The 26,463-nt window shown below is 38.5% G+C and overlaps 2 protein-coding genes across 11 annotated transcripts in view; one reads left to right on the forward strand and one right to left on the reverse strand.

The window, feature by feature from the left end:
• The window catches only part of LOC113066102 (sickle tail protein homolog), a 166,836-nt gene that overhangs the window by 75,821 nt on the left and 64,552 nt on the right, over positions 1 to 26,463 (forward strand). For 9 of the 10 annotated variants that reach the window (XR_003279120.1, XM_026237743.1, XM_026237745.1 and 6 more), the window contains exon 2: positions 21,975 to 22,267. Coding sequence is in view for 9 of the 10 variants with exons in the window: in XM_026237743.1 (XP_026093528.1) it covers positions 21,975 to 22,267 (293 nt within the window). In the remaining variant the exon portion in view is untranslated. Of the gene's footprint in view, positions 1 to 20,547; positions 20,801 to 21,974; positions 22,268 to 26,463 lie in introns of those variants that run through there. The other variant, XM_026237744.1, reaches the window with a different exon arrangement.
• LOC113066104 (uncharacterized) lies at positions 3,640 to 10,950 on the reverse strand. Its single transcript, XM_026237749.1, has 2 exons — positions 10,890 to 10,950; positions 3,640 to 10,682 (listed from the first exon to the last, which is right to left on the reverse strand). The coding sequence occupies exon 2, from the start codon at positions 9,869 to 9,871 to the stop codon at positions 3,911 to 3,913; it is 5,961 nt and encodes a 1,986-aa protein (XP_026093534.1). The 5' UTR covers positions 9,872 to 10,682; positions 10,890 to 10,950; the 3' UTR covers positions 3,640 to 3,910.

Below are 26,463 nucleotides of genomic sequence, written 5' to 3' on the forward strand. Positions count from 1 at the left end.
TGTCTGAGACATAAATATGTTTGCAGGCAGCTAAATGAACTAGGTGAAACTTGACATGCAGGAATAGATTAATGCATCTGGCCAACTACTAGACGCTGAAGTGAAGGATCATCTTTATTATCTTTGTGACCTCTGGTCTCTGTTTCTGTGCCAGATCCTCTGATACGCTCTGATAAGTGAGTCTAGCAAGATTGAGTGGAAAAAAGAAATAGCTGTTAGCCAATTTGGATTTTTTTTATCCAGTGATGAAGCCTCCTTCTTTGGAAATATAACATACTTGAGTTATGGACAGACCAAAAATAAAAAATAAAAAAAATAATTATATATATATTATGGAACCATGTTGGTTAAAGCTCCAGTATACAATTTTTGTAATAGACCACAAGAGGGCGCATTTCCAACAATAACAAAGGCGAAGCTTGATGACACTATGAAGCAGGTGACGATGTCTTTTTTAATGCGTTTTCACCATAGCAATCATGATCACGGATGAGGTAATTTATTCGTTTTTGTATTACCTGTATATCTGATCGTATTATTTTATGTCATCATAATTAATGAACTGCAAGGAATGTGAAATGTTATACTATATGTAACCCCTCTCTCCCGGGTCTTCTATGACGCTCCTTGCACTCACTCCGAGTGGGGCTCGAACCCGGGTCTTCGGCATGGGAGGCGAACACACTAACAAGGAGGCTAAATGGCTACAGCCACTAGCATCTTTCGCTAGTACGTCTCTTGACATCGGGGAGTGAGGTTTACCTGCTGGCCTCTACTCGCTGGCCTCTGTTACATATATTATCCTGTTACAACTTACAGCTATTTGTTAAATGATTTGTTGGGTTAATGTTGTGCAGTGTTACGTGTTTATGGTTAATGCCGTGTTGTTTAACGTGCTCAAACCAATCGTTCTAAAAGTACATTTGAACGAACATTTGCAAGTAATGACTAAATATATTTTTAACAACACATATCCGATTGTATTTAATTGTACTGCCATAATCTCGGTCACCACACGTGATAAAAATCCTTACCTTAGTACAAAGATCAATATAACTTTGTTTATAAGTGCTATTATTGTCAGTTGCATGTGTTGCAGGGAAACACAGATACATCCTCACTGGAATTATCAAATCCAGATGAGACCTGGACCATCTCTACTGTAACTATTACGTTACTTAACAATAACTATATAAATAATTGATTTGCTTACCTGTCTATCAATACACTCGCTCGAGCAGACTCTCTGTCAAGTCAAGATTGTCAAGATTTTCGCACAGCTCTCTCCATCTCATAAACGCCTGGCCGATATTTATCCTGGTTTTATTCCTCCGTTTGTCACACAGTCTGCGTGTATCTGAATATGGACGCTTACGTTTTACTGGCACTTTAATACTCGCCAAAGAGTAATCGTGATCCATAACAACGACAACCAAACCATATGCGCGGCTATAACATAACCACCACTTCCGCATTTGACCATGTGATATTCCGGTGTGGTGTAACATCACATGGTCTACACAGAAACAAAGTATAGAGCGGACATTGCGTCACTGAGTTACGACATTTCTTTTCCGGGACGGCCAGTTATTTAAAATCGGAATTTCTCTGAAATAAAAAATCTTTGGAGACTTTTGAGATATTGTAAGTACGCAACTGGAGGAAATTCCAAAATTCCTACATATTGGAGCTTTAATATGAGATAAATGTTATTGTCTAATTATTATTATTTTATCTTTTTTTTAAGATTTGGTCATGCTCATTTATTTAGACAAAATAGTATAGAAAATGTATATCAATATAATTTTGATAAGTAAATATAATACATTTAGTTTAATTAGCTTTTGATGTTTTAAAATAGGACTTTAATAACTTTAACACCAGAAAATAATATATAGTTCTTCATAACTTTTATATAATAAAAATATATTATTTATAGGTTATCGGCCATATCATGAAAATAAATATCAAAACAGATTTTTCTTTATATATATCAGGTTATCCCTAAGAAAATGGGATCAAGTTAGTGTTAATAAGTCTTGCATTTATTATTCTTTTTTCTTAAAAAGAAAACTTTTACTATTGTTCTTTGCAGCATCTTTGTTCTTTATTCTTTGTGGAACCTTCTCTTCAATTTAAAAATCGTTTCATTTATAATCATAACCTTTTATTTTAGAGATTGCTGGTTGTAACTGATTGTTGCCATGACCAATCACAAATCATTACTAGAATCCCAGCTTTCAATTTGGGAAATAGTTTTGATGGTTATGACATATGAGAAAAAAAAATATATATGTAGACATATCTTATGTCTTAACTGGAAGCATTATTACCTTTTTCATCTGTTGTTCTTCAAATTTTCAGGTATAATTTTATAATGTTTTGATTTGACTCTGACGGGGATGATGGGAAAAAGTGTCAGTAAAGACAGAAAATCTTTCCCACACCTCTCTCCTGGCCACCCCATTCTTTTACACACGTTGCACTTGTCATTTTTCACACTGAGAGCTTTTCCTGGCAGCTGCTGTATGTGATGAGTGGAATGCATCTTTACCTCTCCTCCTTCCTGTCTGTTATTCCTCTACTTGAAATGGATGGAAGCAAATGTTTCAGAGCGTCATGATGAAGCAGTTCAGCAGGAGCAAACAGATGCTTTAAAGAGAAAAAAAACTATGCTTGCAGTGTTCATTTTGTTTTGTTATGTAGCAAATAGAAATAGAGAAAAATATGAATGCATATATTAACAAAAGCCTTTCTCAAATGCTTATTTATTAACTATTCAAGTCACTTCTTCTTGTCTTCCAACATCTCAGTCTTAAGGTCACGCAATATCGTTTTGAATGTAAGGAAATGTCAACAATGGAAGTAGCAGCGGGACACAAAGCAAGTCCTCCACCCCGTTCCCTGCCTGCTCCTAGGATGTTTTTGCTGCATTCCACCAATAGTCCCCATTTCTCAAAAGGAAGTTTACCTCCCCTCCCCTATTCCTCTTCCAAACCCAGAATTTAGCTCACTTTTTAGTTCAGCAGTGGACAAACAACAATTTGGCACATTTTACAATACCAACCAATCTGACCTTGTCACAGTGCATAAAGCACTCATGTTGTACAGCAATGAAATGTGTATTGTTCTGAAATAATTAAAGAATGTAGCAGCCCCTTGGCGTCGACAAACGAGACAGAGAGTTTCGACGGGTGCTTAATCTTCTTTATTTCGCTCGCTTTGAGCGCCATTAACCGTGACTTCGAGAAACGTTGTGTTGTAGCACCGTGAAACTACATAAAGAAACAATATACTCATAAATAAAAAACGTATGTACAAATGACAGATTACTTAAACAAATACACATTTACAGATACCCAAAAGGCAAATAAATTACATACATGAGAAATTAACCAAAAGAGCGACAAATAACACGTGCCATACGAAATTATATATTACTTTAAAATACAACATGCAAAACACACAATAAAAACACATACCTCGCTCCGCTTGCCAAAGGGTACTAGATGAACCAAAACGTAAAGTGCATTCACTTTTTACAATATATATATATATATATATATATATATATATCAAACTTTTGTAAACGCCATGTGAGAACCACAATGTGCTCCTCGTCCGCACCTCTTTTCTACCTGCGTTACAGCTTACGTTACGTAGAGAGCGTGCGTGCGCACACACAACACATTTAAAGTGACACACACATACATATTTTTGCGGTCATTTACACTCCCACCAATTATGAGATGATGAAAGAACAGAACAAACTGTGAATGAATCAGAACATGATTTCTGAACATCAATATGACCGCCTTCACAGTTTTTATGCATGTTAAGTCTAAAATGTTAGGTTTTATAGAACTTAATTACATGGTCTGATGCAATGATATCACAAAGCAGTCGCTGATTACTCATTTTCAATAAGTACCACCAATTTTTGGATGGGCCTTTCAATGACTGTGGGCTTGGAGCATTGATTTTGTTTTCGCTCCCCTAACTGCAACTTAACTCGCCTTACAAGACCATCACTTCCTTCACTGGTTTCCACCACTCGGCCTAATTGCCACTGACCTCTGGGAAGCATATCGTCTTTGATGATTACAACATCATTCACTTGAAGGTTACGGCGAGGAATATGCCATTTCTGACGTGCTGCAATGTTGAGAAGGTATTCCTTCTTCCAACGACTCCAAAATTGTTCGATTAGGTATTGAACTCTGCGCCATCTTTTAGTGGCATACACATCTTGTTTTACAAACTTTCCTGGAGGTGGAAGAGCAACATCAGATTTCATCATTATCAGATGGTTTGGGGTCAATGGTTCGAGTGAATTTGGATCATTAATACCATCTACCGTTAGAGGGCGGCTGTTTACAATGGCCATTGCTTCATAGAACAGCGTTCTGAGTGATGCGTCATCAAGCCTGCCTGGGCATAAAGCAAGTGTGGCATTGAGTACATTTCGCACAGTACGTATCTGACGCTCCCAGACACCTCCAGCATGGCTTGCAGAAGGAGCATTAAAGACAAACTCGCATTGCCTTTCTGTAAGAAAGATCTCTAAGGCGTTGGTGTCAATCTCTTTCAGTGATTTTGCCAATTCATTTTTAGCTCCAACAAAGTTAGTGCCGTGGTCACACTGAAGTTTGCGAACTGCTCCTCTGAGGCTGATAAAGCACCTTAGGGCATTGATAAAGGAGTCTGTAGATAGGTCCTCAATCATTTCAATATGGACTGCACGAGATGATAGACAAGTGAATAATAGGCCATATCTCTTAAGCTCCTTACGAGCTCTCTTCACAATAAATGGCCCGAAACAGTCCATACCACAGTACGTGAATGGAGCGGAAACCTCAACACGTTCTCTGGGAAGTTCTGCCATACGCTGTTCTTCAGCTGGTCGTCTGAGTTTCCGACATTGCACACACTTGTGTATGAACTTAGCGACGGACTTACTGCCTCCAATGATCCAGAATCCATTCATTCTTAACTCCATTTGAGTTTGGCTTCTTCCCTGGTGACGAACTTTGGTGTGGTAATGCGACAGAATTAGTTTAGTGATGTGGTTACCTTTTGGAAGTATTACAGGATGTTTTAGATCTTGACTGAGAGATGAGTGTTTTAGCCTCCCACCAACACGGAGGATGCCATTGTCCAAAATAGGATCCAGAGGGTACAGTGCGCTTGAATTTGGTAGAGCTTCTCCTCTTTCAATTATTTGCATTTCCTTTGAGAATGCTTGCTGCTGTACAAGCTTGATGACCACCTTAGCAGCTCTCTCACGTTCTTCAACTGTCACATGATCACCGTTGTACATCTGTTTGTGGCCCAATCTGTTTATTCTTGCAACCACCCTTAGAAGCATAGACCAAGAAGAGAATCGACTTAAGCGACTGAGGATGTCTGCTCCGTCTCTGACTGAGGTCACAAAGGTTTGGACTAATTTAACTTCAGGATCACCGACAAGCAGGTTCACAGGTGTGTATGGTGTTGCATTTACTTCCTGTTCCCACAGGAATTTGGGTCCTGATAACCACATTGATGTAGAGATGGCAGACGCATTAAGCCCTCTAGATGCATAATCAGCAGGGTTATCTGTTGTATTTACGTAACACCACTGACTAGGATCTGTGACATCTCGTATCAGCTGCACTCGATTTGCGACAAAAACATGAAACCTACGGGCTTCGTTGTTAATGTATGCTAAAACGACCTGCGAGTCTGTCCAGAAGAACTCTTGGTCAATCTTCATTTCCAGCTCATTTTTCAGCATGACACTCATTCTGGCAGATATGACAGCGGCTGAGAGTTCTAACCTGGGAATACTTATGACCTTTGTAGGTGAGACCCTGGCTTTAGCTATCACCAGACAGCAGTGGACTTCACTCTTTTCATTTTTGAAGCGGAGGTAGGAACAAGCACCATATCCTACATTACTCGCATCAGAGAAGTGGTGTAACTCTGTTCTGACTATTTCACTGAAGGTATGTGGGTGATAACATCTTGGTATCAATACTTCCTTGAGTTTCAGAAGATCGTTTTTCCAATCCACCCATTGAGGACGCAAGTCATCAGGAAGTTCATTGTCCCATTCAGTACCTCTACGACAAAGTTCATGTAGGATACACTTTCCCTGTAGAATAAATGGGGCGACAAACCCAAGAGGGTCATATAGAGAGGCTATAACAGACAGAATACCACGGAGAGTCAATGGTTGATCCTTAAGGTCGATGCTGAAACTGAATGTGTCATCCTTTGTTGACCATTGAATGCCGAGTACACGTCCAGCTGGTGTTGCTTCAAGATTAAAGTCAAGAGGCTTTGATGTTGTTGCCTTTTCTAACGGGTTTAAACAACTCAGAACGTCTTCCTTATTTGAGTTAAATTTGTGAAGCCGTAAACCTCCATGTTTACACACTCTTTGAGCTTGCATTATTAGTTCTTTGGCTTCACTGGTTGAGGGAACACTGGTTAACCCATCATCCACATAAAAGTTCTTCTCAATGAATGCTGAGGCTGAAGGATAGTTAACCTTGTGCTGCTGTGCCAGGTACTTTAGGCCGAAATTAGCACACCCAGGTGAAAACGTGGCACCAAAGAGGTGGACTGCCATACGATATTCTTGAGGCTCTTTCTCCAAGTCTCCACCCTCCCACCATAAGAATCTCAGGTAATTGCGTTCATCAGGTGGGACGAGAAACTGGTGAAACATCTTCTCTATGTCACAGGTAACTGCAACTGGCTCCTTTCTGAAACGGCACAGCACTCCCACCAAGGAATTGGTTAGATCAGGCCCAGTCAGAAGTGTGTCATTTAATGATATACCACGAAACTTTGCTGAACAATCGAATACCACCCTCAGCTTGTTTGGTTTCTGAGGGTGGTACACCCCATGGTGTGGGATGTACCACACTGTCTCTCCACTTAGTATAGCTGGAGCTTGTTCTGCATCACCTTTGATAATCATTTCTTCCATGAAAGCCTTGTAGTGATCATAATACTGTTTATTGGACTTGAGCCGTTTCTTTAGGTGTTGTAGTCGAGCAGTTGCTAGCCCTTTGTTGTTGGGTAGTGAGGGTCGGCTGCTGCACTTAAATGGGAGAGGAAGCTCGTAATGTCCATTATCCTTCTGATGAATATTGGCACTGAGGTGCTGTATGAAACGAACATCCTCTTGTGACACACATTTATCCTCATAAGCCTTTTCATTGAAATCTGACTCAAGAATTTTCAGGATATCATTGGCCGATGGGACAGGTATTTCCTTTACTGCAACACGGTGGACAAAACTATGATTTCCTTGTCGGTCAAGGTGTGGATTAGACAGGCCTATAATACTCCACCCAAGCACAGTTCTTTGCGCGAAAGGCACATTTTCACCACCTATAATTGCTTCCAAGGGAGCTAGAGCAGATGGGCAGTCAAATCCAATTAAAAGTCCAACTTCACAGTTCAAAAGTGGTGACAGCTGACTTGCTAAGTGTCTGAGGTGACTCCACTGAAGCGCTGTGTGCTTGGTGGGAATATACGACTTGTCCACTGGAATGAAGTCTCTTGTGTATGCTTGCTGTAGTGGTATAGAACTTGCAGATTGTAGTCCTCTTACTTTAAGTCCACAGACTCTCTTACTGGCAGTGATCGTGTCAGCAGCTGTCATGGTGCTGAGCCTCAATTGCACAGGTTGTGAGACAACATTCAAACTTTCAAGAAGATCTTCCAAGATGAAACTTGAGTCGCTCTGGGTGTCAAGTAGAGCATAAGTTAGTACTTCTCTTTGGGGTTCGTCCACTGTAGAGATGAAAACTGGCACAATGCTGGAAGTAGCAGGAGAACATTGAGTGAGTGCGTGTGTCATGACTTTATGAACTTCCTCACTTGCTTGAACATTCGTAGATGCTCCTTTAGGGTCCTTTGAAGGAGCTTTATCCCTTTCTTCATGTAAGCAGGTAGGATGACTTCGACCACACGTACCACATGTATGTCTTCTTCTACAGTCTTTACTCATGTGTCCCTTTCTGAGACATCCGAAACAGAGGTGGGTTTCGTGAATGAAGGCTTTCTTTTCTTCAATAGTCTTTCCAGCAAATGTAGAGCATTGGGCAATGTGATGTTTTTCATCTTTGCAGAAAAGGCACGATGTCTTTGGCTTAGAGCTGTACGTCTCTGGTCTTTTTGAGCTCAAGTCCTTCACCTGAACCTTTGTACTGAGAGCCTTAGCACGCTTGGGGAACCTTTCATCGGTGTTCTTTTGATTCACAAATAGTGCAGAGGTTATAGGGTTACAAGCTATTTTTGCTTCCTTTTGCAGAAATTCTGTGAAGCATTTGAAACTTGGATAATCACCTGATGTGTCTAGCTCTTCCACCACGATTCGGTTCCACTTTCTCACAATCCATTCGGGGAGTTTCTTTAATAGCTTGTGGTTTTCTTCAGAATCATTTAGGATGGCTAATCCTTTTACGTGAGGAATTGCCTCGACACAACCTTGTAGGAAATCTGTGAAGTCTCGTAATGCCAGTGGGTCATTTGCTCCAATTTTGGGCCATCTCATCAGCTTGTCTCGAAACGCTCTTTGGATGACGAACGAGTTCCCGAACCTTTCCTGTAACACTTTCCAGGCACCTTGATACGCATCCTCAGAATTTCTGTAGAAATATCCCTCCACCGCTTTGCGAGCTTCCCCAGCAAGGTAATTCTTCAGATAGAACATTTTTTCACCAGAAGGAAGAGGTTTTCGATCAATGAGGGCCATGAATGACATCTTCCAATCTATGAATTTTAAAGGGTCACCAACAAAGACAGTGGGTTCTGGAACTGGCAGCCGATGTGTGCTTAGTGAGTTTGCTATTGCTTGAGCTAGATTTGCAGTTTCCTGAGGTGATGTAACTCCATATCCTTCACATGATGCTTGCTGAGGTAGGAACGACTGTGCATCCGGGTTCAGTTGAGATGTAAGCTCTGTCCTCTGGCAGCCAGTGTGAATGCTAGGGCCTTCGTCATCTTCACAGCGATGAAGGTTGCCTTCCAATTCGTTATACACTTTGACACGAGCTGCTGCTACTTTAACTTCTTTGTCAACTTGTAGCTGTTGTAGCCGTTTCTTTTCCTCAACTAGCCTTAACTGCATTTCAGCCTCCTTCTGCTTTATCTCCGCTAACATTCTCGATTCACAAAGCTTCCAGTCATGCTCCATCTTATCAAGCTTAGCTTGTTGATTGTGAATTTCTTGTAAAGCTTTAGCTTGTTCCAGTTTCGCTGCAAATTCTGCCTGTGCATCAGCACGCTTACTTGAGACTTTAGAAGTCTTGGATTGGTTATCGGATCCCAGTGATGACTCTGAAACGACTGTGTTTGTTACTGTACATCCAAAGACGGATCCATATTCATCCTTATTCAGCACTTGCCTTACTCTTTCCTTCACAAGTTCTTCGTTGTAACTTTCATTAAATGTTTCCAGTCGTTTACTGACAAGATCAGTGATCTCTGCAGTTAGTGCAGCGCAGGCATCCATACGTTTAACAATGTCTGGAGTAGTAGTGTGGTTACGCAGAATTGCTTCATAACGCTGATAGACTGAATCATGTCTGCCTTGAATGTCCTGCTGTATTTGATCCAGGTCTTCACGTGTACAGAATGTTTTCAAATTTGATCTAGCCTCTCTTGCAGCCTGCTTCCAGGACTCATATGTCTTATGGAAGGACTTTTCCTGTTTCTTTGCTTCGAGCTCATGCATCTCTCGACCTTTCTCTGTTAAGCTTCTTTCACGTGAGCTTGCTCTGAGCTGTTGCACTGGTGGGTTACTTATTTCTTCAGCTGGAAGTGGTATCTCCTCAACTGGTTCAACTTCCTTTTCAGGTGGGTTTTCCATGGCCTCTTTAATGTTGTTTACTTCTTTAAACTGGGCAACTTAAGCTATAAGTGATACCATTTCCATCAGACCTCTAAAATGTAAGCACTCAAAATATTAGCAAGGAGAATCAACACAAATGCACAACTGTAAACACTTTTAACATTTAAATATTTCCCTTGTAATAGATCAGAAATTTCAGTGTTTACAAACAGTAATAAAGTTAACTGTACTCTTTGTGTATGACTTTTTAAATGTCCAAGATAAATCTTCAACAATCAACGTTCAAATTTAACACACAAGTTTTTATAGTCTTTAAATAATCAAGCAAACTTGAATATTTTCTTGATTTGACTTATTCAATTTAAATGTCTCTTGTAGTTTTATCCTTCAATTGAATAGTCCAAAAAATATTCTCCTTTTCATTTGAACATGTCAACTTACAGAGTTCCAATGAATGGATGCAGCTCACGTGGGAATACGATTTAACTCACAGTCTCGATCTCATCTGTAGTGTTAAACGGTGCCTTGTTACCACCTTGCGATCTTTCCCTTTAAGCAGTTATAATGACGTCACGATCCGCTGTGACTGCGCAAACGTCCGCAGCGCCGTGCTGATTGATCCTCGTGCGGCGTTGTGATGAACTCTCTCGAACAGGGCAGCAGCGAAGTAATGCAGAGTCCCGATAAGCGTCGAGTTTCACTGTAGCAGCCCCTTGGCGTCGACAAACGAGACAGAGAGTTTCGACGGGTGCTTAATCTTCTTTATTTCGCTCGCTTTGAGCGCCATTAACCGTGACTTCGAGAAACGTTGTGTTGTAGCACCGTGAAACTACATAAAGAAACAATATACTCATAAATAAAAAACGTATGTACAAATGACAGATTACTTAAACAAATACACATTTACAGATACCCAAAAGGCAAATAAATTACATACATGAGAAATTAACCAAAAGAGCGACAAATAACACGTGCCATACGAAATTATATATTACTTTAAAATACAACATGCAAAACACACAATAAAAACACATACCTCGCTCCGCTTGCCAAAGGGTACTAGATGAACCAAAACGTAAAGTGCATCCACTTTTTACAAATATATATATATATATATATATATATATATATATATATATATATCAAACTTTTGTAAACGCCATGTGAGAACCACAATGTGCTCCTCGTCCGCACCTCTTTTCTACCTGCGTTACAGCTTACGTTACGTAGAGAGCGTGCGTGCGCACACACAACACATTTAAAGTGACACACACATACATATTTTTGCGGTCATTTACAAAGAAGCTGGGTTGTTTTTTTAATACATTTATTGTAGGATATTTTGTAGTGTTGCATATCAGAGAATGATGACACATTGTGTGTTTGATTGCAATTGCAAGTCTAGTCAAGTCACCTTTACTTAAATAGTGCTTTTAACAATACAGATGGTAACAAAGCAACTGAACAGCATTAAATAGTAAAATAGTGTGTCAGTATAATGCAAAAAGGCAGTTCAATATTAAATACAATCATGTCATCATCCAGCTCAGTTCAAGTCAACGAATTCGCTGGAAATGAAGTGTCCCCAACTAAGCAAGCCGGAGACAATGGTGGCACGGAACCAAAACTCCATCGGTGACAGAATGGAGAAAAAACTTTGGGAGAAACCAGGCTCAGTCAAGTGGTCAGTTCTACTCTGGCCATACGAAACCAGCAGTTCAATTCCAGGCTGCAGCAAAGTCAGATTGTGTGGAAGAATCATCTGTTTCCTGTGGTCTTGTCCCGGTGGCCGTCTAGGAGACAAGGTCTTGACTGTGGATCTGTCTCTGGGGCTCATCTAGTTGTCCTGGTCTCCACTGTCTTTCAGGATTGTGGAGGTCATCCACCATCTGGGCTGGATCTGGGTGATTACAGTGACCATCTGATCTGGATACAGACTAGATCTGGTGGCTACAGTGACCTTGGAATAAGAGAGAAAAAGACTAATTTTAGTGTGGATGCCATTCTTCTAACGATGTAGCAAGTACATTGTGTATTATGGGAAGATTTCCCGGTTCTGGTTTTCCTAATTAATGCAGAATAAAAATCCTTTATAACGGATTTGAATCTTAGAAATGTGTTAATGTGTTATGTGTAAACCAGATTAAAGAGGTGGGTCTTTAATCTACATTTCAATTTACAGAGTGTTTATTCCTCACAAAAATGTTCCACAGTTTGGGAGCTAAATAGGAAAAGGATATACCGCCCGCAGTATATTTTGATATTCTAGGTATGATCAAGTTGCAAGAGTTTTGAAAATGCAGAGGACTATAGTGCAATAAGAGTTCGTTCAAAGACTAAGCTGCTAAATCATTCAGGGCTTTAAGTTATAAGAAAGATTTTAAAATCTATTTGATTTTTGATAGGGAGCCAGTGCAGTGTTGACAGAATCGGGCTAATATGGTCAAACTTCCTGGTTCTAGTAAGAACTCTAGCATTTTGGACTACCTGTAGTTTGTTTACCAACCGTGAAGAACAACCACCCAGTAAATCATTACAATAATCTTAACTTGAGGTCTCGAAAGCTTGAATTAACATTTCTGCATTTGACATTGAGAGTATAGGTCATAATATAGATATTTTTTTTAGATGGAAAAATGCAGTTTTACAAATGCTAGAAATTTGGCTTTCAAATGAAAGATTGCTATCTAATAGCACACCTAGGTTCCTAACTGATGACGAAGAATTGACAGAGCAACCATCAAGTCTAAGACAGTGTTCTAGGGTCTTTACAGGGTTTTTATATCGACTATGCATTCCTCTAATTTTTAAAGTTGGTATGTTTCTCCAGGCCTCGAAAAAAATACAGAGCTGAGTATCATTAGCATAACATCATCAGGAAGCACAGTGTTAGCTTTCACTATCTCCCATGGGTAACATGTAAATTGTGAAGAGTAACTGCCCCAGTACTGAGCCTTGAGGTACTCCACACTGCACTTGTGTTCGATATAATACATATTCATTCACTGCTATGAGTATGATTTGAACTATGCTATTGCACTTCCATTAATGTCAACAAAGTTTTCTAGTCTATTCAAAAGAATGTTGTGGTTGTGTCGAACACAGCATTAAGATCCAATAGCACTAATAGAGAGACCACTGTGTGTTTTGACTTCAGACTTTAGATTCAAACTGCTCTTCTTAGGAGGACTGAGGTATTTCTTCATTAATTGATATGAGACTCACTGCATTCATTACGCACACCCAATGGCTCATAGAGTTTTGGGAGCACACACCTCATGAACACAGACACACATATCCAAAAACAGGCACTGGAAGTAGTATTTCCCCCTAATTCATTCGATACACTTTCTGCTGAAAATTCAGCTTTGCCATCAGCAGGAATAAATTGCATATTCTAAAAGAAAACTTTTATTGCGTTAGAATATTTCACAATATTGCTGTTTTTAGTATTTCTGACCAAATACATAACCGCCAAAAATTATTCTGATCCCAAATATCTGAACGATCCAGATTACAAAACTCTTCATGAGAATGATTCATACATGAGTCAAACTGGTTGTCGAGTTCAGCTGCAGAGGATTGCCAGTGCTGAAAAAATTTAATTGTCGGTCTGTTTGTTTGAATATATCAAATCAAATCACTTTTATTGTCACATCACCACATATATGCCTTGGTGAGTGAAATGAAATTTGATTTGATTGTGAGAAACTGGATCAGGGTTAAATAGGACAAGGAATCCAGACTGGGGACAGCAATCTAGAGCCTGTAAGGCTTGGTCATTCTTTCACTCTTATTTGATTTCATTCATGCAAACCCTGTCATACAAACAATGTTTTAGCTCTGTGCTCTTGTATATGAGTGTGTGTAGCTGGGGTCCTGCTGCATTACAGCATTGACATGCCTCAGTTCGGATGACATCGTCCAATTGGGAGGCACCCTAGAAGGGATGATGTCATAGACAGCGAATCAGATCATTTGCTGCAGCCTTCATCCATTAGAGACTGTTTTTATTTTTATTTTATTTTTATTTCTTCACCCACATAATTGTTCGATCCTTTGGTCTCCATCCTTCTTGCATCCCATCTTTTCAACATCACTGCTTTCTCCACTTTGTGTCATTCCCTTCCTTGTTCTGTAATATGATATGCTGTCCCCTAAACCAGTTTTCCCCATTCTGCTCTGCCTCTAACTGTAACGTAATTCTAATTCTGCCAATATCAATAAGTTTCTCTCTCTCTCTCTCTCTCTCTCTCTCTGATTACTGCAGTGAAATGGATGTTTAAACTGCTCATGCATTATTTTATTCAGCAGTTTATGATGTAGCTCAGCAGTTTAAGGATGCGTGTGCAAAGACATTCTGATGTGACAGCTAAAGAAATAAATCACTTTGCCAGATGCATGTGCATGTTGTGAACTAGACACTAGAGGGCGCCAGGTCGTATCAAGAAAATTAACAATGTAGATGTGCAGCAGCCCCGAAACTATTTGAGCACTTGAGGCATGGGGATTTATATACAGAAGGAAAGTCAAGGTTTGGAGCATGATAAATTTTGATGGCAGAATCTTATTTTTGGTGTCGACTATCCCTTTAGGGCAAAAATAACTGCATTAGACAGCAGAAATCAAAACAAGTTACATACATTTCCAAGCAAAATATCAGCTGCCAGGTGTAAATTATAAACTGACAGCCATGCATTTTTATTTTTTGAATTACTTGAAGAGGCCACTATGCTTTCGAGCCAGTGTATCCTTGGTCACATAAAGCCATGTTCGCTTTCTTCATTGTCACTCAGTCATTACTCATGATTGTAAAAGCTGGTATGTTCTCTGTCGGAGTGTGCATTAGTGTTTCTAACCGCTGAATGATATCAGTGTATTGGGGTCTGTAGTGCTGCTCTGTGTGGGAAACAGTTTCTGTAGGCTGCAATAATTGAAGCTGGAAAGACTTTGGAAATGAATGGGAGACTTTGAGATGTTTTCACTTAGTCAGATGATTGTGGCATATTAATACATTGATTCATGATTTATGAGATGAATAGCAGTGTGTATCTCTGGGTTTTAATGTGTGCCTGCACCATAAAGTCTGATCCCTGATGGTTTTCCCCTGTACCAAGGTGCAATGGCTGTCAGATTCTGCAGTATTGTACCCCTGTGATTTTTTTTTTTTTTTTAATCTAGGAAAGAGCACATACTTTAGAGGTCGCTTTAGAGCCAGGGGTGTGATGAAGGTGTGACAGCGGGCGCAGTGCCATGGGCCAGTTCCGTCGTCATTTACTCACCCCATGATTTATGACTTTCTATCTTCTGTGGATCACAAAAGTATGTTTTGAAGAATGTCTTTTTCAAGACACTACTAAGACCTACTATGTATGTATTCAACCAAACCAGCAAACAACATCATCATCATCATTTTTATTATTGTTGTTGTAACACTTAATAATAATGTACTGATACCTAAAATAAATATTGCATTAATATACAATAATAATGAGTTTAGACTAATCAAAAACTAACCTTATCTATACGACATGAGTGATATGAATTCATGTGTGGATAACCTTGACTACATGTATGATAGTTAATATATTCGTTTTTACACATTAATTCATATGACTTATATCATATGACTCATAGTTAAGGTTAGTTCTTGATTAGAACATGCCTTAACTCATCATTAGCTCATATTAAAGTAATATATATGTATATATATATATATATATATATATAGAGAGAGAGAGAGAGAGAGAGAGAGAGAGAAGTAAATTAATAATTAAGTGCTGTTATTGTAAAGTGTAGCCACAAATGGTTTGCTTCATGTCATGCTAACCTTATTGCTGTCATTTGTAAATTTTATGTGCAATGCTATAAAAAAAAAAAAAACGCTTGTTTTGCTCCTTGAAACTGGTTTGTTTTACCATATTATTTTAATGCATTATCTTAACTATTAACATAGTGGTTTGTAGTGCAAACTGTGTTACCATTTACTGAATTTTCTTATTCTTCTCGCAGAAAACAGCTTACTTCTGCATTAAAAATAAGGTGGATAGTAAAAGTGTACAGTGAATAGGGCGTAAAGCAGCTTCTGAAACCCCCAGATTTTACCTAGACACCAAGATGTGAACAGGTGGGACAGTGGCAGTTTAATTTTAATGATAGAGACAGAATTAAGAGAGTGGAGTGCAGTCATGTCTGAATAGAGGCACTGACATTTGAATGGAATGGGTTCTAATCACATTTTATTAAAGCCATATCAGCAGTTATATTAAATCATAAATCGCCATTTGGCAAAGCCCATGAACAGAATGAAGAACCTGGACTGAGATAAGGTGTGCGTGTTTGTGTTCAACAGACTGTTTTCAGTTTCTTATTGTCTATATCATTGGTCAGACAAACAGCTGTATCCCTGCCAGGACAGATTCCTGTTAAATCTCAGCTGACAGATAGAAAGCATAACTTTAGCCACTTGCTGAGCTATACAATATAACCGTGATGTAGCACTTCCAAATTTATCTCCTTCATTTATCCTGTCTCTTTCTTTTTTTCTCTTTCTCTCTATCTCTCTCAAACACACCTTTGGATGTCTCCTCCAGCTGTGTGTGGAATGATCTATGAGTTCATTCTGCCAAATATAATCAAGATACAATACTCATAGCTCAGGCTGGTGTGTGTGTGTGTGTGTGTGTGTGAGCAGCTGTTCACAGGCGGCTCCATCATATCTTCTCTTCAGGGTGCCGCAATCCCTCTGCTGGCAGGGCGACCACTGACACGGAGACAAACACACATCCAAGAGCTTCTTTATTCACTTTATTAAGGGGAAGGGTCAGTCGTGGCAAACTGTGTGGCAACTCACATATTCAAACCTTAAAACAAAACCCACTTCTAATCAAGAAAATTAATAAGTTCACTTCACTTTGTGATAGAGTTCCCTCTTGTGGTCACTTCCAAAACAATTATGAAGATAAGAGACACTGATAGATAGATAGATAGATAGATAGATAGATAGATAGATAGATAGATAGATAGATAGATAGATAGATAGATAGATAGATAGATAGATAGATGGATATTACTAACAAAACTATTATACTCATGGTGCACCAATATAAGATTATAGGTGACATTTTTATTAATTTTGCCCTTTTTAGAGCACTGGGTCAGGATTTTTGGCCTTCTACAAATGAGGGCACCACAGTACAGTGGATAAATAATCTGATAATGAAATGCAAGCTTTGAGCAGGCTGAACTCTGCTCGTCTGCTCGCAGATCAAAAGATCGCCTCCACTGTAAACAGATACTGGAGGCTGAAAGCGGAACTCTTCCTGTGAGAGAGGCAAAAATGTGACCAGGCTGCATTGTGGCACCATTACAGCATCGAAATGTCCTTTAATTACAGTAGAATGCTCTTATTAAACAAATCAGGTCACTCACCTGCACATATGCAGGAACTAAAACAGTAACACACTTTCTATACTCTGCACCTGTTTTACAGATGCCTATAAATGTGTGCACCAAAGTCTGTATATATATGAGCACTGTGCTTGTGAATGTGCGTTGGCTGAAATATTTGTGGGGTTTTTGTTGAGAATTCCTTGTCTTCCTTTGGGAATTTGCCAGTAGTGTCTTCTGCCTTGGGTTTGCTGCTAATGTAGAGAGCGAGATCATCTATAGGAACTTGTTGGAACAGAACGATTCAGACTTAACCTGGATTGCAAGTTGATGAAGGAGATAAAAACAGATTCTGCCTGAAGGCCCTTACTATTGTTTGTGTCGTTTTAAGGGTTTATCAGTCTCATGGCTGAATGTGCCACCCAGCATTGTGATCGGGGGGAAGATGCATAGTGTCACACCCGTATCATATTAATGTATGTTTGAATGCTTTCATAATCCGCTTAAAGTTAATTATTCAAGTAAAAAGTGACAGTGATTGACAGTTGGAATCAGCCACCCAAAATGCCTCCGGGTTCGGAGGATCTTTAAATTTGGTGTAGAGAAAGTAAACAATCTGTAGACAGTTATGTGTGTGTGATCAATTAGCACCACCAAATGGAATTATGCAAATATAATGATTGTTTCCAAACATGTTTCACAAGATTCACTTATCTTATTAAATGGCACTATCATCCCTTAGTCAGTCAGTGTCTGCATTAATGCAATATCCACAGACACACAAAAGAGCTCTGTCCAACCAGAGAGGGAGGGGACAGAGAGAGATTTACGTTGTTTTTAGAGAGAAGAGATAAAAAGTTTACGAGTGGTAGCACACAGATACACATTCCTTCATAAATCCTGAGCACAACCCTACACCACGGACTTCAAACAAACCAGGACACACACACACACACACACACACATAAACACACATGCGTGTCTTTACTAAAGACACATGCCCTGTTCGGTTTACAGTGTCAGACCATTGTGTCCAGTGAGCAGGAATTGCAAGTTAAAGGAGGTGAAGAGGACTGGAATGGAAATAAAAAGTGTTTTTACAGGGGACAGAGCAAGGGATGTGGTTATACTTCCTTAGCATTGTTCAATGTGAGTTTTTTTCTTTTATCGGAAGATGAGGATTGTGTGGTTTGGAAGATGAGAATTGTGCTGGTTGGCTTGTGGTTTGAGGGAAAGTAAGCGATGGGGAATATGTGTGATGAGGAAGAGCTTAATCCACATCTTTTAGAAGGTCAGTGGTGTTTTGGTAGGTTGTGAGAGGTGTTGATAACAGTCATGGCTGGCTATACAGAAATTATCATGTTTTATCATGCAAAGTTTGGTCAGTTGTGGGTATTTTGAGCTTGTAATGATTAGACGACTTTTATGAAGTTGATAGGTTGGCTTTGGTTTTTTTGAAATGTTTGATTTGGTTAACATCCTCAGTGACTCCATGGGATGTTTACGATGTGATGTAATAGAGTCATTCTAGGGCTGTGCAAAAAATCGAATGCTTCAAACACCGGACATGAAAAACAACCACAGACTTGGCAACACTGGTTCAGGTGGAGCGGCAGTTACTACACAGAGCCGTAGTCCACCGACAACTAACACAAAATCGTTTTCAAAATCGACAAAGAATCGCCTGTGATTTTAACATCGATTTTGTGTAGATTGTCAGTGAATTACGGCTCAGTGTAGTAAATGCCAACCAGTGTTGCCAGGTCTGTGGTTGTTTTTCATGTCTGCGGGTCAAAGCGACCCCAATACAAATAACGTGAAATTTAGCCCCTCAAATGCGAATTTTACCAACGCTACCATGCTAAAAAAAGTATATTTTAACCCCGGGAAGCAAATTTTTTTTATCGGGGAACCTTCTGGAAGTGCGATTGGGCTAGTTTGTGACTTGTTTTGAGAAGCAACTGAGCAGGATTTGTTGTGAAAACCTGGCAACCCTGATCTGAATGCACGTGCTGGGGATATACTTCTAATTACAGGAGCGTCTTTACTGATGAGATGTGCATGAAAATCGCATTCGATTTTTTGCACAGCCCTAAGTCATTCTATAATGTATTTAAAATGTATTAAAAATTATTTGTATGATTTGAAAAATTGCAGTTAGACATACAATGTGTTTAAGTGTTAAGAAAATGCATTGTGTCATATCAAGCTATCTTGCATAAATACCTGCTGTTCCATTCTATTATATGTGTTCTATGGAAATACACATTTTGAGTGTTATGTTGGGTGAAAAGTTGCAGTAGTACAACATCTTGAATGAACTGTACTTCTGTTTCTCGTAGGCATGTCAAATAAAACATGGCAGACATGAGGAATACGTAGTGTTTGGTTAACAAATCAGCGATATAAGACTTACAAGAGTGTACAAGATGTTCTCTCCTTTCCATGTGTCATGCATTAGTTTCCTTTTCTGTCTGAGCTGACTGAACTATTAAGGGTCCACACACAGACATAAATTTTCGTATGCCTCTTTGATGTAATGACAGACTTGAACAGGATTACTGAAGATATTTGAAACATTTTAAGATAATCTACTTGTGAAACTGAGGAGCAGCCGCCCACATTCAGCTGTTGAACTGGATAACAGTTAGACACATTGTCTAAGAAAAGTTCACCTAACAGGAGTATTTGACTTCAATATGCAGCAACATGTTTTAAAGTAATAAAGGGACAAATCCAATTTTCTTTACACAAAGAAACGTTAGACAAACTGTTATATTATAATACCTAGTACCTAGTTTTAAACACATGAGAAATGAGAAAACTCCTACCAAATATGTATAGAGTCCTTAACCCCGTAACCAAAGTTATAAAAAATATATATATATATATAAATTAAAGTTCAGTAATTAGTAACCAACATTCGGTTTCACATACATATTCTGTACTAGTTAACAGCTTAATTTAGAATAAAAATTTAACTTTGTTGCTCATGTAATATATTTAATACAATAAACTTAATCAAACATTTCTGCACAATTTGCAAACCTCATACACTGTTCAAAGCTAATAAAGCATGATATACATGCAACATTTAGTTTGACTTTCTGATACCATTTTCCGAAAAGAGCAAAATATTGAGTGATTTTCCTACCCTAAAGAACTTAACATATAGTGAGAAAAATGTGAATGAGAGAAGGAGAGAGGAAGTATGGATCTAGCACCTGTTGCTCAGGGCCCCTCGCTAGGCTTTACATGGGAACATTAACGTCACCGTCACCTTTTTAGGTTTGGGGAATAAGGACACACACACACACAGACTCCCACACACTCAGCATGCAGCGGGGTGTTTTCAATTGGTTTCTAGAGTTGATCACAAGAGTCAAGAGTAATCCATACTTCATTAAAGTAAACTGCTAAAGCATGTGAGAGTCTGTGGAATCTAGCCAACAGCTGCTCTCTACAGACAGACTCTTAAATCCAGTGTCTATAGAATCATTGTATTGGATAGCATGGCAGAACTTGAAGAAGAGACTAGGACAGACCTGCCTGGAGAAGGTAAGGGCTCCATGACGCTGATTTAGATTTGATAAAGCAAGGTTGCAACGACAGGGTTAAATGTTTGCTGTATGGGACAGGATTTCTTGATTTTCTTGTTGACTTGCTTTGAGATTGGGTTTTTAAGTGTGTGGTGCGTGTGTGTGTAGCTTAGCAGTTATTAATAGAACTGATAGATCGCTGTCCTGTGACACTAAGCGAACGGGGGAGGAGGATTGGTTTCAGGATTTCTCAACCTTACACTTTTAATCTTTTGGAGATTTATTTACCTTTTAATGAGCTTTTATGGTATACAACAGAGCGTTGCCCTAAAGTGAATGTTAGCCTACTATTTCTCACCTTATATGAAGTAAACAATGAATCCCAATTGGGCTATATCTCAACCGTTTAAGTACCTGTTATTGAGAAAAAATGCCCATGTTAGGTACAAACGTCTGTGTGCCAGCTTCACATAGGGGGGCAATAAATCAGAAAGCCAGGCTATTCCCAACAGTAGTTTTGCTGACATATTCTTTTCTCTTCTGCACTTCTGCGATTCTTTTCGTGCCCATGAGATGAACTAAATATGACAGAATGTTTTTGTGTTTCTTCAGCATTCAGTTTTATTCCAATCTAAGAAAGTGTATCTACCTGTTCAAATTATGTGTCGATGTGTGTGTCTTGTGTGTGCGTGTAACATTTGATATAAGTAAACATTCAGCACTAACTTGTTGCATACAGTTAGCTTTGTTAGGACATGTTTGCTCCTTTTGGCTTTAGCTTGAGGATGATCAAACTGACATCTTTATTTAATAATCTACAGCGATATCATTGACTTGATTGCAAATAAATGCACAGACACTATTTAAACTGAACAGAGATGACATAACTGAATTCAATGATGAACTGCCTTTAACTATCATTTTGCATGATTGAGACACTGTTTTCCAAATTAATGTTGTTCAGTGCTTTGACGCAATGTATTTTGTTTAAAGCACTATATAAATAAAGGTCATTGATTGATTGAATAAATCTTGTCCCTACAGCTCCATCTAATAATCTTCTGTCTGACATCTGTAAAAGTTTATTTAGCATCTGTGTGTGTACATACATGAGGTCCACAAGGAAACATTCTCATATTTTCCCACTTTTCTCTAATCATTCTATTGTATCTCTGTCTTTTTTTCCCCCGTAGAACCTCTAAAGGGGAATCTAAAAGTGACTTCCAGTGAAGACGCTGAGCACCTGACCCGTAAGCGGCAGGTTGTCTCCGCTAGCAGCCCTGGTAACCGCTGTGAGGCCAAATCTAGCCGCTCTGGGGTTCTGCGAAGACACACGGTGGGGGGAGCGCGCAGCTCACAGGAGATCCTGGCCATGCAGCCATCCGATATGGATAAAAAACGAGAGGCCTTTTTGGAACATCTGAAGCAAAAATATCCACACCACGCCTCCGCCATCATGGGCCACCAGGAGAGACTCCGAGAACAGGTGAAGACCACTGTCAATACTGTTTGTTGTGCCAGAGTTGGCTCCAAAAGTCCAGGTTTATCCGCTAATGTATCTGAACGAGGTGTGCGAAGCAGATTTGTGAAAATTGGTGTATTTAGCATCATAAACAAAGTTGAATGACAGATGAATGAGGCTAAATCATACATGCCAAAAAAGGTACAATAGCTGTCACTGGGGCGGTACCTTTTAAAAAGGTATACTTTTGTACATTTTAAGTACTAATATGCACACTTTAGGTACTAATATGTACCTTTTAAGGTACCAATATGTACTCTTTAGGTACAAAGAAAAGGTACCGCACCAGTGACAACTTTTGTGCCTTCTTTATGAGAGTGTATCCACCTATGCAATACTTTCTACAGAAACTTGAAAGCTTATAAAAACTCCAACATGCATTTATAATCAAGAAAACATGTGAGTGTGTTGGCATTGAAATGACGTTTCTGTGAAATGAATGCACATTTTTGTCTAATACAAAAACATTGGCTTACAAACAGTGACTCTCTCTCTCTCTCTCTCTCTCTCTCTCTCTATATATATATATGAGCATAAAAGTCACATGACTGAAACAGATAAAACAGTAAAATATGCAAACTATAAAGACTGCAGTTTTATGTGCAATACAAATATGCAACATTGCAATAACAGGAAAATAATTTAAAATATTTATGATCATAAACTGGCAGCGAGACTGCTGCAGTTTTATTGCCTGCAGGTAGTAGCTGGAAGAAACATTGAAACAGGTTATATATATATAATATATGTCATTAAATCATTGCAATTATTGCACCAAACCATGGAAAACTATAGTGAGAGCCACTGAATTTCTCTCATTGTTGTAACAGTGTCTTGTGTGTATGTGTAATCTATTGATCTTCAGTAGGTCAGCCAAAGGTTGCCCACAGGTTTTCTTTGTTTCAGATCTTGAGGTTTGTGTTATCTGGTGGCTTTAAATATCTGATAAAGGCCATACAGTGAAGAAAGGATGTAGTTTCTGGAAAAACACTGATGAACAATGAGCAGTTTCTGCAGTGAATGACGCATTTCGCAATATGAAACTATATTCATCGTGTGTATTCAATATGAGATTCAGTGTCCTTACACTGCACATTCTTCAATTATGACCACAGGGATCACCTCTCAGCAGACTCCTAATATTAGCTCCATTCATTATATGATAGATTATTTTTATATTAAAAAGCTGGATATTATTTCTCACCGTGGCCCCATAACCAACCAAACTCTAGAGCCCCAGTGTAATTAAAAAGGTTGTAAATAGATTGACCTCTCAGTCTGAACAGGTGGAGGTTTCTATTATATTTTTCCCGAAATAAACCATTTTCGGTGCTTGAGCCCAGCAATTGTTGCCTGAGGTGAGAACTGAAGTCTGTGCCATACTGTATATCATACTGACACTTTTTTGTTGTTGGGCCATGCCTTAAAGTTTCCATTTTCTGTTCAGTTTCACACTCAAGTCAGAATGTTTAGGAAAACTGACAAAAAAAAGTTTAGCACTGACCAGATCTTAATGTGCACTACTTGTCAGAAGTTTGGGATAATTAGGATTTTCTTTTACATTTATTTGATTAAATATGTGACCCTGGACTTAAGTGTCAATATTTCAAAATTAAGATTTATACATCATATGGAAGCTAAATAAAAAAGCTTCCCATTGGTGTATGGTTTTTAGGATCAGACAATATTTGGCCAAGATACAACTATTTGGAAATCTGGAATCTGAGGGTGCAAAAAAATTGCAAAAATCGCCTTTGAAGTTGTCCAAATTAATTCTTAGCAATGCATATTAGTAATGAAATTTTATTTATTTTTTTCAACGTAGGAAATTTACAAAATATATTCATGGAACATGATCTTTACTTAATATCCTAATGGTTTTTGGCATAAAAGAAAAATCGATAATTTTGACCTATACAGTGTTTTTTATTTTATTTTTTATCTGTTGCTAAAAATATACCCCATCGACTTAAGACTGGTTTTGTGGTCCAGGGTAACATATAGTAGTAACCGTGATTTTGTGAAATATTATACAATTTGAAATAAATGATTTCTATTTTAATATATTTTAAAATGCCATAAAGCTGAATTTTCAGCAATCATTATTGCAGTCCTCAATGTCAAATGATCCTTCAGAAATCATTTGAAGGATTCTTTGATGGAAAGAATGTTAAAATTAACAGCATTTATTTGTAATAGAAATCTTACTTGACTCTCCCTTTCGATCAATATGTGTACTTGTCCCTTTTTTTGTAAATAAGAGATGTCTTTCAAAACAAAACAAAAAATCTAAATGATTCAAAATCTTTGACCGGTATATATTCATGGTATAACATAACACAATTTTCCTTAGCACAACACGGGATAATGTATATACATAACAGTTTTGGATGTATCATTTTGTGATATTAAGATTGTGATATGAAGAACAACATGCTTTCTGTAAAATGCACTCTTTCTCTTTGTCGTCTTCTTTTCACTTGTTTTGCCCATACTCATCCTCTCAGTGGGCCTGTGGAATGTTATTTGGATTGCCCCAGGGGGTATTAAAGAGAAAAGGTGGGGGCAGGGGCTGAACACCTCCCCTCAGCGAATGTGTGAGGGAGTTTTGCATGCGTTTACTATGATTGAAAACAAAAGGCCTCTCACCTGCTCTAAAAGACCTACAAATCAGAACAATGGAGGTGATTGACAGCTTTTCAAGAATAAGAGTACTTGGCAGCAGAATGTGTGTGTGTGTGTGTGTGTGTGTGTGTGTGTGAGTTGGTAACAGTGTAGTCGTTTTATACACACACACACACACACACACACAGAAAGAGAGAGAGGAATTTTGATTGGTTTAGTGCCCAGTCATCCATACACTTGACCAACCTTTTTTCTGTGTACTTTATTTTTATGGTCAATCATTTGCTTTTACAATACTTAACACAGACCTATTATTATCAAATAATCGCACAAACAGTATAAAAACAAATCATGTTTTAACCCTTGTGCGGTCTTCGGTCATTTCTGACCGGAATATTTTACGTTTTGAAATGTTAAAAATCACAGCTTCATCGGAATGATATGAAATGCGGTGACCTTCATGGCATTTGGGGTGTGAACACACAAAAAAATTGAGGGCATGATTCGAACAGTCTAAGTGGGCGTAAAAAAAATAGTAACACTCATGGTCTTCGGTCAAAAATGACCGTCCATAGGAAATGAATGGGAAATAGACAAAAATACAACAATTCAGAGAATATTTGTGTACACAATCTACAAATCGATCACAAAACTGAAAAAAAGTGCACAGCAGTGAAGGGATAACACTATAAAACATCAAGAGTGTGATATTGACACATCCAATCACACACAGATGCACACACACACACACAAACACACACACACACACATACTTACACATAGACACCTATGAACTACTGTGTCTGTAACACAGAGCAAAGTTTTGAGAATGTGAAATCCATTCAATAATTCAGTCATAATGCAGAGAAAATCTAACAGCAGTGAAGGTATGACACTCTAAATAATCACATACACACACACGCGCGCGCGCACACACGCACACACCTATGACCTGCTGTCTGTAAAACAGCGATGAGAAGCAAGCGCTGCCTCTTGGGTTTGTCAGTGCACTTAGAAACTCAGACTTGGTCCTTTGCACCATTCTGAGGATTCTTATTTTTTTATTTTTTTGCAGGAGCTCTGTGCCACTGAACAATATGTTCAGGTTTGATTGCAATCATAATGCAAAAACTTTAATGCAAATAATGCATGAAATCATTATTTATAACAGAAGAAATATAAAAAAAATATACAAAAAGTACTCTTTAGAATGTATTAATATATATTCAAGTCCACTACTTAATATGAGTAAGCAATTATGTCTAAAAACAATAAGGGAATTCACAAGCCTCTCTATAGATTCCTATACTGGTAATAAGTGGTTGCACCATGCACTTACATGTTTTTCTTTCTTTGCTCTGACCAGGTGGCGCTAAAAAATCTTCAAAAAAAATGTATTTGAAAGGCCTAGTCTCTGGTTTAATCTGAAATACAACATTAATTCGAAAATAATTTAGAAAAATTAGAAAAAAAAATTATGTACTATTTTCTATGAGAAAAATTGTTCATAATTATTGCATAAATATGAATTAATA

This window comes from Carassius auratus, chromosome 49, assembly GCF_003368295.1.
Source record: "Carassius auratus strain Wakin chromosome 49, ASM336829v1, whole genome shotgun sequence".
Taxonomy (NCBI): domain Eukaryota; kingdom Metazoa; phylum Chordata; class Actinopteri; order Cypriniformes; family Cyprinidae; genus Carassius; species Carassius auratus.